We start from the raw sequence: 12141 nt of genomic DNA, 5'->3' as shown, positions 1-12141 counted from the left end.
ACCACAATGGGATCCTTCATGCTCGAAAGTGCAAAGCATTTGGATTTTACGAGCGCACAGGATGAGCGGCACAAGAGGACTGGGAATTTACAACTTCAGTAACTATTTGCAGGTGAAGGATGCTGCCTGCTACTCCTGAAAGAAACCGGTGAGTTCGATCGTAATTTTCTTAGTACCTCTGAATTTCCATGTCCACATTGCACACTTGAGCATGGAAATGCATGTATATCTGTAAGTTCTATGAGTTTTTACTATTTCATAATTTCAAATTGTGTCATTTTAGTTTACCAACCCCTGCATTTAGAAAGCTGGTTTAAAAAACTCACAGCACACGTCTGCACGCGAATTTGACTCAGATTCACAAATGCATTTGTATTCTGTGTGTTACCAAACGGTATTGACGTATTGTTACAAAAGTAAAATTGGACTTTGAACACTAAAAATAGTACTCATAATTTAAATAGTTAATGGTTTCTATTTCTGTTTTGTGGATTTAAACTTTCAATACGAGAAGCTGGCATCTGGTGAATCTTCAGGAGTAGAGGCCTTTGCCCGTGTTGATATGTCAAGCGCCTCTTGTAATCTCACAACAATTTGCTGCATTGATGGTCTTTGTTGTTTGAGTGCTGTGCACGACAATGCCAGCTGAAGAGTTAGATCAAACGCTTCTTCTGAGTATTCCCTGTCAAGTTTAGGATCAGCGAATTCATTGATGCTGCCACCTCGGTTGAGGACCTTTGCCTAGCAAGTAGAAAGAACAAATTGAATCAATGCCGGAAAATTTATGTAATCAATTTGAAGAAAGATTGTGGGAGGAAAGGGTTATTTTCTGACCTGTTTATTTAATGGCATTGGTGTGTTCAGATTCATGTTGATAACTTTCTTCCCCGATAGGATCTGCAGAAGTACAATTCCAAAGCTGCAGACATCTCCTGATGAATTTACGTGGTTGTTGATTCGATAGTCAGGGTCAACGTACCCGAAAGTTCCTCTCACTTCTGAACTGACATAGGTTTCTCCCAGCTCAATAATCTTGGAGAGTCCAAAGTCTGATAGCTTTGCTTCGAAATTCTCCCCAAGGAGAATGTTTGTTGGCTGCAATAGGAATAAAATCATAATCTTAAAGAGTCCAATTTTTTCATTCATTTATGGTGACATTTTTCAGTTAGTACCACAGACCTTGATATCGCGATGGACAATGCAGCCTTCTGGATACGTGTGGAGGAACGATAGACCTCGAGCGCTATCAATTGCAATCTCAAGCCTGTGGATCCAGGACAGGTTCCTATCTTTCCCTGTTGTTTATTTACCACATACATTTATTAACCTACACAAAACCTATAGTTTAAGGAGCTAAAATTTTCGTCAAGGCAAAAGAATACCAAAAATCCATTCTGAGAGGTTGCCGTTGGGACAAAGCTCATAGACAAGGAAGCACTCGTCTTCATTTACACAATAACCTATCAACATAACAAGGTTTGGGTGTCTGATGTGCGATAAGCTCATAACTTCTCTGGCAAATGTCTCCACATTTCCGTCATTGATAATGTGCTTAACCGCTACACGCTGATTGTTTGGTAGTATGCCCTTATACACCTTTCCTTTTATATTAAGAACAAAATATCAGATTATAGAATATCTAAACTCTTGTTGCATCTTCTTGTAATTAGATTCTCACCAGCAGTTCCTTCGCCGATGAAATTTGTTGGGTTTAGATTGTCTGTAGCAGAATACACTTCCTTGATATGAATTTTTGGACAGCCTGATTCCTTGAAAATCACATCCTTAAACGCTGCTGTTTACGTACAAATCAGGCTTAATTAGTATGCACCATATGCTAATTGCAGCTTAAATTTGGTGTTGCTGTATCTGTGAATGAATATTGGCAGGCATACCGTCTTTTTTTGGGGGTGGCGGAGTTGATTTGGTACGTTTCTTTGACAAAATGCAGGCGGCTAGTACTACAAAAACAAAGACACCCACGACTCCTCCTCCGATCATAATCCATAAACCTAGTTCCATCAAGTGTCGTAATTGTTAATGAAAGAACCGGATTTTCAGTTTTGAAAGTGCAAGTATTGATTCAGTGATGGAAGAAGCCTTACCTTTACTGAGTTTCCTATGACCCTTTGGTGGTTGATTATCTGCCAAGGAGAAAAACATCATTTACAAACAAATTTTAGTGAATCAATACACGCGCGCGCACACGCATCGTGAGAAGTTTCATCAGGCTACATACACTTGAAGCCTTCTTGTGATCCAAGGCAACTATAAACTGCACTAAGATGTGCTTTATCTTCAAGCTTTATGCTTGTATACGACACCAGCACCGCGAACCTGCAAACGTTAGTTTCAACCTCGAAAGATTCTGCATCCGTGGATGACGAATGCCATGGTCCTATGTCTTGCCAACTATTCACACAAGAATCGCACAGCTGCCCATCTTTTCCATCAGAAAACCGGAATCCGCAGTTCCCCTCTAAGCTTTTCAACTTGTCTCCCAATCTATTTGTAACGTCAGCAACAGTGAAGTCAGAGCAGCCACCGGCGCCACTTGTCAGCTTCTCAATCCCACAGTCTAAAACATCCTTCTGCGGATTCTTCAAGGAGGCCAAGCAAACCCCCTGCTCGGCAGAGTTGAGGTATATCGGTCCTCTTTGATTCGCATGCTGCCCCAACGCGTAAAGGTAGACATTGAACGCCGATGTGCAGCAGTCTTTGCGCAGAAACCCTCCCCAATCCCCTGCTTCGCAAGTTGAATTTGGAGACGGCGATGATCCCAAATCAAAATGAAGGCTGCAGTTGGACACAGAAAGCTGAGCAGCTGCAAAGCCGGCGGTGGTGATCAGGATGAGAATTGTGGTATAAGAAAAATCTTCCTTCGCCATTTCAAACTAGAGAGAAACGATGAGAGAGAGAGAGAGAGAGAGAGAGAGATGAGATTTAATGTGAAGACAGTTGAAAGGGTTTGGATGTATCGCTCATATGAATCAACAGGAGGAATATTTGGAACTTGTGCTGCCGGCCTAAATCCAATGCAAGCAAAGCTGAATCGAACTCGAGATGTTTGGCGGGTAGTTTAACGATCGAAAACGTTGCTGTTTGATTCATTCTATGTTTTTGGCTCTCTCTGTGTTGATGAAGTCTTCTGAAGCGTACAAGGCAGACGGAAACTGACGGCCGTTGTGACAGTGATAGTTACTGGTTGTGAAAAAAAAAAATGCTTCTCTTTGAAGACAAGGGAAAAAGCCTTTTTCGCACACCCTGTCAATGTGATTAGCAGCTTATGGTTGGATTTTAATTCCATCTTTCTCAAATCTAAAGTTTTCTCCTCTTCTATGGGGAACAGCCAACCCCGCCGACAAATAGCATTGTGGCGGATCTTAAAAGAGAATATACTAGTTGGAAGCACGTCGAGGGCACACACTGGCATACCCGATATAATCACCTTGTGAATTATGGTGCAGGTACTTGGAACTAGATTAGATGGATTGTGATGGAGGAGGAAAGGTTCCTAATACTACTCGTCTTTGTACTGAAATGAACACATTAGGTACCGTTTGGTACGCAGACGGGACGGGACGGGACGGAACATGACGGGACAGAAATGAGGTTTCGTGTTATGTTTGGTACGCGCAGGACGAAACGGGACGGTTGTTTCGTTCTGCGTTTGGTACGCGCTAGACGAAACAGAACCAAAAGATTGAATGACTAACTTACCCCCGTTCTGTCTGTTGTTTGGTACAATGTTTATGCGTGGGACGGGACGAGACAATTTTTATTTATTTTTTATTTTATTATTATTATTTTTTCCTGAACTTGTTCGTATTTGAACAAATATGCTTATCTATGATATATTTTTTTACAGTAGCACATGGTTAAAGATATGTTATGACATGATATATGTTATGCCATTTCTTGACTAAAGACATGACAGAAGTAGCAAAACGAAAAACAATAGCAGAGAATTTAGAGAAAGTGAATGACTAAAGATTGTATTCCTTGAACAATGAATGAATTACATAGAGAGGTGTTTGTTATTTATACAAGTATTCTTTGTTGTACTCATAAGCTACTAACCAACTTTTTTATATTCCTACGAATCCCAATGGACTAACAGCCTTCCTATAATCTGATGTGTAACCTTCATGCTGATGTGTCTGTAGAGCCATACTAATGTGTACATATCAATCAACAGACCCATGGCGTGAAGCAATAACTTCATGTTTCTTGAGTATTCATCTAATAAAAGGCTATTTGGGACAAGCCTGGATCTTTAAGATAATCTAATGTGCTGCAACAACATACATGGAGACCTATATGCCGACAAGCACACTTTGCCAAGCCTGCTCATTAAGAAAATTGATTTTCTAAATCATCTCTTGCAAAGATACAAAACTACTCTCTTTTCATAGTGGATTCAAGAGAATATATGTGGACTAATCCAACCAAAATGCGAACCATATAAATACTTATGGTTTTAGTTGATGAATCGACAAACTTGTCACATGTTTGTGCACACACATTGCTATTAAACCTCATGGCCGATTAAAGGTTCACCATCCTACTTATCCCATAAAGTCCGAGAGACTGGATAATGCCGGAGAGTTTATATCAACGGTTTTCGATAAAGTATTGGATGTCGTTTTGGGTTTATAATTGAACATCAAATTCCCATGTTCACCCCAAATAGTCTAGCCTAGCAATTATAAAGCGCAATTTAAATGATCGCTCGAATTTTAGTAAACGTACCAAGTTTTTGGTTTTTGCCTAGGGCTATGCAATCCTTGTACGCAGTTATGTTGGTCCGCCTTGAGGCCCATTGCCACCCAACCTATATGATGTTACAATTGGTTACTGGGTACAAACCTGACGATTTTCGTATTTACGCATTTGGGTGCGCATTCCATGTGCCGAGTTACGTCGTCGCAACGTACCACCATGGGTCCTCGAAGAAGGATGTGTATCTTTTGTCGATCATGATTCTCCTTCACACTAGCTCTATTTGAGCCATTGCACGCGATATTTTTACTGCTTATTTGCAGGTTGTCACTTTAATGAGACAGTCTTCCCGCCATTAGGGGGAGATAAAAACGTCAACGTTCCTGTAGAACGACGTAAATTTACGTAGAATTTGCCTATTATGTTTCATCTCGATCCCCATATCGCATAAGTATGATAAGCAAGTGTGATGAATTCTAGATTTCAGAATGTTGCGCCAGACGCATTCCTTTGATCTAGCTAAAGTGACGAGATCATATACCAGCTGCAAACATGTCTGCAAGGGTAGGCGTACTTAACGGACGTCGAGTCAACATCCCTGGAGGGTGTGCCGCCCCTGTTGGACGGTTTGGACACCCCTGTTAGACGGTCTGGTACACCGGCAGATAGCCAATCAATCTATCTTGGCCTAAAGCATGACATATCATTAGATTCGTAGGATTCACTTTCCTAAAAGAAGAAGACATGGCACAACAATGAATCTAAACTCGATCGCTGTCTCAAATCATTTCCATCTCATGAGATTAATCCGGATTACTCCCAAGACTTGAAGTTTTTGGTCGAGTATACTAGTTTGGATGAGCTAAATGAAACTGAAATGAGATTATCATCGATGATGTTTTCACTTATATGGTAGCTACTGACATAAATGAAAAGTGACGATATTGAACCATGTTCCTTTGATTAAGTGACAACGTAGAATTGATTGAACAATTGAAATTACAATCCAGGTCAAATTTCTTACCAAAATGTGTATTGGACCCCGTTGTTCCTACATTACCCAAGGTCGTTCCTACATTGCCCAAGGTAACCCCATTGTGTTACAAATGGGAAAGGAAACGTTATGAGATGAATGAAATAGTACGATATGATGCACGCCTTACGACGCAAGGTTTTTCTCAAACGTCATGTGATTGATAGCAACATTATGAAATGTGGTTAGTATTTTCTCCATGGGCATATAGATATGGAGATTTACATGTAAGTTCCCGAAGAATTACATGAACTGGTTTAAATAGTTCCAAAACCATGGAACACCCTCTTAACTCAGTTTGAGGTGTTCACTTATGGATTGAAAAATCTGACTGATGTGGTATACTCGTCTGCGTGATTATTTGATCAGTCAGGGATGAATTATGCCCTTGAGTGTTAAACTATGAAGTTTTATTCTGAATTGGTAGAGTTACAGTTTATGTCGTTAACACGAATCTCACTAAGACTCCGAAAGAGCTTGAGAAAACTGCCTCTCACCTAAAGATGGAATTTGAGATGAAGGATCTTAGGAAAACTCATTTATGCCTTGACCTGAAGTTCAAGCACTGTTCTGACACTACCTTGGCCTACCAGTCGAACTACATTCCGAATGTGTCACCTTTGAGTATACCTTTGATCGTCCATACGTTATATGCAAATGAGACCCTTGAAAAGGTTATGGAATCCGAAATTCCATATCTAAAGTTTAACTTTGCGCTTCATTGTACTTAGCTCATTGTATTTAGACAGGACATCTCTTTCTTTGTTGATCTTGGTAAAGATGCAGCACCGCACCTACACGCAACCACTGAATTGGTATTAAAGACGTACCCTGAAAGTACTACATGGGCAAATCCCAACGCATCTCGAGCGGATCCAACCCCTTGATCCTCGAAATGATGCTTGCCTTGTTTGTTATGCTGATGCAGGTTACTTATCAAACCCGCACAAGGCAAAGTCCCCGAATGGTTATGTCTTTACCGTTAGGGATATCGCAATATCTTGGAGGTCCACGATATGACCTTAGTTGCGAAATCATCGAATCGTTCCAAGAATCATCTCACTTCACTACGCCACAAGTGAGACATGGTTAGAAGTTCTTGTTGAGCATATTCAAAGTACTTGCTGTGTTTTCATCTATCGTTGAGTCCCAATGGCGATCCATAAAGATTATGCTGTAGCCATGATACATCAACGAAGTCAACACCAAGACATATTGCATCTACATCTATATCAGCAAAGCATCATGAGATTGAAGTCATGCAAGCCGATCCCCGACAACCTTGCTGACCTCTACACGACGTCCCTGCCGAAGTCAACCTTCCAGAAGCTTGTCCAAGGAAGTGGTATGCCTAACTATCATATGCAATGCTTGTAGTTCTCATTTGAAAGTTATGTCAAATTCAGGGGGAGTATCCAGAAGTATACTCACTTGATCTTAATGTACTATTTTTCCCTACGATTATGAGCATTTTTCCCATTGGATTTTTGCTACCTAACTAGGTTTTAACGAGGCACCCATTTTGGGTTGATCATACCCTTGTGAGATTTTCTACTTGCGTCCAAAAAGACGTATAGTTTTGACTTAATGCAACTTCTCACTTTTCTCCTTAGCCTATGGGTTTTTCTCTCATCTTGGGTTTTAGCATAGCGAGGTTTTGTGAGTTTTACTTTTCATGCATCATTCTGTTGATTTGAGACTCGCATTATCTCATTGTGCCGACGACTTCATCAACTGTACTTACTTCATCACTGAAGACCTAATGCGCCATTTACTTGAGTATTTACACACTCAAAAGGGAGTGTTGTAGTCCTATTAGATTAGGAATGTGATTGTGTAAATCCTAGTAGATATGAAAATATATCTTATATTCTTATTAAGAGTAGATTACCTATTAAATGTTGTAATCCTAAAGGGTAAAGAATTAACCTTCCATACTACTATAAATAAAGGCACAATGGGGGTGGAATAACATATACCCACAATTACACATCTCTTTCTTCCTCTCTACTATTACCGCACCCTCCCTCTCTCTCTCTGGCCTCCATAATTGTTCAGTAAATTATGCCTACAACACTTTCCACATTTTAATCACCAATTTTTCATTGGTTTAAGAAGGTTTTCTAAGGGTGGAGTTTGTTGTTTAATCCCATAAATGTTAAATTTCAAATCTTATGAAATTTTATATCAATAAAATTATTGTTTCATTTAAAAAAAAATCAAATTATCGTTTCATTTAAAAAAAAAATCTTATGGGATTTTATATCCCACAAATGTGGTAATTACTTTTATATAATTGCTTTAAATGTTCCCCAAAAAAATGCTTTAAAGGATGTCTATATTACAATATTTAATATAATGTTCAATTAAAATATAAAAGGCTTATTATATTAACACCCTGCAAATTGTTGAATAAACCTCACATACTTAATACATCCCACATTTGCTTTTTCACTTAAAAATTATCTTAATACACCTCACATACTTTTCCATAATACCCCCACACCCCACATTCTCAATATACATCTTATATTTTTTACATACACCCCACATCTTCTATACATCCCACATTTCTCAATATACACCTTATATTCCTCCACAGCAACACATCCGCAACTGCAAGATTAATGTGATTAATTACTAATCTATGATCTTTCATGTTCGATTCATCGCCATATGACTAAGGGTAATTAGCAGATCACCAATGATGAACTTAATTAGCTCTTTTCAGCGTTGCTCCCGAGCTCCGTCTTCAGCTGCATTGAGAAATCATCATTGACATCATCATCATCCCAATCATCCTTCCATTGTTGCTGTGTTGAATCTATCCCCTTGGACCTTCTCACCCACTCTGCTACCATAAACACAGCAACTAATATCAGTAACGAAGGGAGAAAACTCGTCATGTGTATCCTGTTCAGCTTAATTTTTTTTTTCCCGCAAAACACAAAGTTCATTAAATTGAAAAGGCAAAGCCTTAATACAAGAATGCATTCCATTTCCACCAAGTAACTGAAAGCATGAATTACACATCAATCTAGCTGCATATGTGTGAAGAAATTCTAAGAAAATTTCAAGACTGTCCCGTTTCCATTATATGGTCCTCAAGGGGCTCCGGCACTGGCTACATGTCTATATACAAGTATCGAGAAATTTCTTGGGTGTACCCGGAACATGTGCTCCACCCTTTGCGCCCATCTCAAAGTCACGATAGAGGCCTTAATTGTTGGTGAGTAATGCAAATATGATGTGCATACAGATACTTTAATTCAATCAGCAATGAAAACTTCAAAACCAGGCACGGGCAATGGCTCATGACTAGGAATCATATTCTTTTGTTCTTAACGTTATATCTCATAAAATAACATTAGTGAAACGAGTGTTGAAACTGAAAGCTAATGTTATTACACTCAACTGAACTGATTTGCAACTAGAGAGCAGATGGATGGATCAATGGATGAATCCATCAACACCATCACCAAATTAACATACAACACAACAGAATAACAGATGGATAGATAGATAGATTATATAACCAATCTAGATTATTAATTAGTGTAGCTTGAGCGAGCAAAGCTAGCTGTCAGTCGACTACAGCAAGAGTAGTTTGATACTTGTGTCCGGAGAGCGCAGCTTCCATGACATGTTCGGGGCCCATCTGGGCGTCATTGTCCAATAACAACTTGAGCATTCTGTCGGTGAAGTCGGTCACTAATGTCAACCCTTCAAGTCCACTTGCAATATGATTCCCCGGCTGATTATCCTCCGGGTTGATAATATTCCAAAACACTAGGTGTGGCACCACACCCCCGTACCCTTTCTCCTTGTACTTGCCCACTATTTCCTCGTGGTAGCCCCTCTTCCACAATCCGGTGAAGTGTTTGTAGTGGGTGACCACCAAAACATTCTTCACCATCTGCTCCGGCTTCAAGTTTTCCTTCACTGCCGCTTCCAGAATCACATCAAACACCTTCCTCAGATCGATCATCCATTCCTGGCAGTGCTCCATTCCCCTCATAAACGCGCACTTGGACTCGAGATCATCGCCTTGTATCAAATGCAGCTCCGGCTTCTGGCTGTAAAACATCACCTTCCCTTTCCAGGCCGGCTCTTGGTTCAGTTCAGAAGTCAAAATCCCCAGAGCCAAAGACACCCTTGCTGCGTTCATGATCATATTCTTTGGAGCGTCGCATACAGCCAAGCACTTGTTAAGCGCGCCTTGTTTTAGGGACAAATCCTCCACCATCCTCTTCCACTCACGCTCAGCCTCTGCCTTCGCCTCCGCCTCCGCCTCCGCATTTCCTCTGTAATCATGATACACAAAGTATCTTATGATGTCATGTGGAAGCATATAACCGCCGCTAGCATTCACGTCCACCACATCATCCTCGTACTTTTCAACCATGAAAGGGTGCGGATGATAGCCTCAACGGTTAGAAACAGCATCGGGTGTCGCCAAGACGTTTCTCAGAGGCGCCAAAACCTCCTTCGAGAGCCGCTCTTGGGCCTCAACACGTCCCTCACCTTCTTCCTGCTTGTTCGGCGGCAGATTGGAATCGGATGGGAAAACCTTGTTGGCAATACTTTCAAACAGTAGATCAGTGGGGCGGGCTACGGCGGAGTGGACGGTGGGGCAGTACTCAGCGGCACACGTTATCTCCATGCTGTAGTAAGCATCATCGTTCTCGTCAAGAGAATGGTGATGCTGCAATACTCCAATGTCATGCTTCAAGCAGTCGGCGAAAATATCCGAAACCAGGTCGTGCAACAACCGAAAATGGGGATCGCTCTCGTACCTCTCAGCAGCCTTGGTGGCCAGGGCGGCGCTCTTCTTTATTGTCAACAGCTTACTCGCTTTTTCTTTGGCTTCTAGCTTGGCTGCCATTTTCTTGGCTAATGCCGCCGCCACCGCCCCCTGGTGACGACGCAATAATTTTACGTTTCGCTGCGAAATCCGGCACTTGCTGTTGTACTTCTCCTCGTGATCAACTTCGTGGCGGCGGCCGTCGAGAAGCACTCGGGTGAGAAGGGGGACAAGGTCGCTAATAGAAGAAAAGTAGACCGTGATGGGGAGGAGGTTGTGGGCGAGAGTGTTGGGGTGGTTCTGGTGGAGCCAAACCATCGCCGTCAAGAAAGCTTCCTCGTCGGACTGGGCTTCTTGTAGGTTGCAGATGATCTTGAGCGTAGTCAGGGGATTGTGCGACCAGGCAGACGGGAGCAGTTGCAGCACATCTTTAGGGGAACCAAGGTCCCGGAAAAACAGACGAACACATGGGTCGACCTTTGGAGAACCAACAAGAAAAGGAGTTGTAGGCGGAGGAGGCGGAGGCGGCGTAGGATGAGCCATTCTTGTGAGTTGTGACATGCCGCCTCTGTTGATGAGGTTTTGGCACGGTTTCAAAACCGAGATGATATACACTTGCACTGCTTTCTTCATCATCTTTTCAAATTGGAACCAAAGATTTGATCGAGGAGAGGGAGGAGGAGGTGCCCTGCCTATAATATAGGGAGAGAGGAGGAGAAAATCTGCTTTTACTTGGGCACCATGTTTGGTATCGTTGTGCTTTGAAAAAAAAGTTGATGTGAGAATAAGCGGTTATGAAATAAAGCCAGTAGAGTGTTTGGTAAACTTTTTTGTGAAAGTGCTTTTGGAAAAAAAGCAGGATGATAGTGTGTCTTTTCATTAAATGAGCACTGTAGCTCCGTGTGCTTTGAAAAAACAGGTTTTTTTTCAAAGCAGCAAATAGCACCTTCAGCTTTTCCTTTGATTTTCAGCTTATTCTCACAGCTTCCAAAATAAGCTCTCTTTTTTTCAGTTTACCAAACATAAAAATAATCCTCAGCTTTTTTTCACAATGGCTTTTTTTAAAATCACCTCAATCCCAAACGGAGCCTTAAACATCTCATCACTTGACTTATTTCATACACTAGATTGCCTTTAGATTTCATTATCTCACTTTCCAGTGTCCAGAACTTTAGCATTTACTCTTCATTTATCATTTATTAATTATTTTATGGGGAAAAGTATTTGGTAGTAGATCACTTTGATTGAAAAAAAAAATTAATAATTAAAAAACCTTAAATCATGGAATTTTTTTTTTAACTTTAAAAAATATGTATAATGAATTATAGAGAAGTACGGATTACAAATGTATTTCAGAAGTACATAAAATATAAAAGTATATTGAAAAAAATATCAACGCCTGGGTTTGTAATGATTAATGAGTTTTGGAGTTGTTGTCGTTCTGCAATCCTGTGAACTCTATTTTGACAAAGTTATCAGTTGTCTCCTTTTAAAAAATAAGATTGTGATGTTTTATGTCTTGGCGTAAATTTAATTAATTTACCTAACTTAACTCTAAGTCGATTTTAGACTAAATCTTGAC

General features: G+C 40.6%; 3 protein-coding genes across 4 annotated transcripts; all 3 read right to left on the bottom strand.

The window, feature by feature from the left end:
- Positions 1 to 346: 346 nt before the first annotated feature.
- LOC126610603 (probable LRR receptor-like serine/threonine-protein kinase At1g07650) lies at positions 347 to 3976 on the bottom strand. 2 transcript variants are annotated; one of them, XM_050278702.1, is made up of 8 exons: positions 2240 to 3976; positions 2106 to 2144; positions 1896 to 2012; positions 1679 to 1792; positions 1383 to 1601; positions 1180 to 1295; positions 835 to 1095; positions 347 to 741 (listed from the first exon to the last, which is right to left on the bottom strand). In XM_050278702.1, exons 1-8 carry the CDS (start codon positions 2886 to 2888, stop codon positions 502 to 504), a joined length of 1755 nt encoding a protein of 584 aa, XP_050134659.1. In that variant the 5' UTR covers positions 2889 to 3976; the 3' UTR covers positions 347 to 501. The 2 variants fall into 2 exon arrangements, with proteins under 2 accessions (XP_050134659.1, XP_050134658.1); XM_050278701.1 differs by having other exon boundaries at positions 1679 to 1795; positions 2240 to 3975.
- A 5362-nt stretch (positions 3977 to 9338) lies between these two features.
- LOC126610416 (uncharacterized) lies at positions 9339 to 10160 on the bottom strand. Its single transcript, XM_050278465.1, has one exon. The coding sequence runs from the start codon at positions 10158 to 10160 to the stop codon at positions 9339 to 9341; it is 822 nt and encodes a 273-aa protein (XP_050134422.1).
- Positions 10161 to 10181: 21 nt separating this feature from the next.
- Positions 10182 to 11102, bottom strand: LOC126610415 (uncharacterized). Its single transcript, XM_050278463.1, has one exon. The coding sequence runs from the start codon at positions 11100 to 11102 to the stop codon at positions 10182 to 10184; it is 921 nt and encodes a 306-aa protein (XP_050134420.1).
- Between the last annotated feature and the right edge of the window lie 1039 nt (positions 11103 to 12141).

This window comes from Malus sylvestris, chromosome 17, assembly GCF_916048215.2.
Source record: "Malus sylvestris chromosome 17, drMalSylv7.2, whole genome shotgun sequence".
Classification (NCBI taxonomy): domain Eukaryota; kingdom Viridiplantae; phylum Streptophyta; class Magnoliopsida; order Rosales; family Rosaceae; genus Malus; species Malus sylvestris.
The sequence above is the reverse complement of the archived record's forward strand: the minus strand, read 5'-3'. Positions and strand labels throughout refer to the sequence as shown.

What these genes read in the sequence shown, in the direction of transcription:
- LOC126610603 (XM_050278701.1), bottom strand. Translation starts at nt 2,888, where the DNA reads ATGGCGAAGGAAGATTTTTCTTATACCACAATTCTCATCCTGATCACC. An exon ending in TCATAGGAAACTCAGTAAAG is followed by an intron (nt 2,013 to 2,105) that starts GTAAGGCTTCTT and finishes TGATGGAACTAG; the next exon opens with GTTTATGGATTATGATCGGA. An exon ending in CATCGGCGAAGGAACTGCTG is followed by an intron (nt 1,602 to 1,678) that starts GTGAGAATCTAA and finishes TTAATATAAAAG; the next exon opens with GAAAGGTGTATAAGGGCATA.
- LOC126610416 (XM_050278465.1), bottom strand. Translation starts at nt 10,160, where the DNA reads ATGGTTGAAAAGTACGAGGATGATGTGGTGGACGTGAATGCTAGCGGC.
- LOC126610415 (XM_050278463.1), bottom strand. Translation starts at nt 11,102, where the DNA reads ATGGCTCATCCTACGCCGCCTCCGCCTCCTCCGCCTACAACTCCTTTT.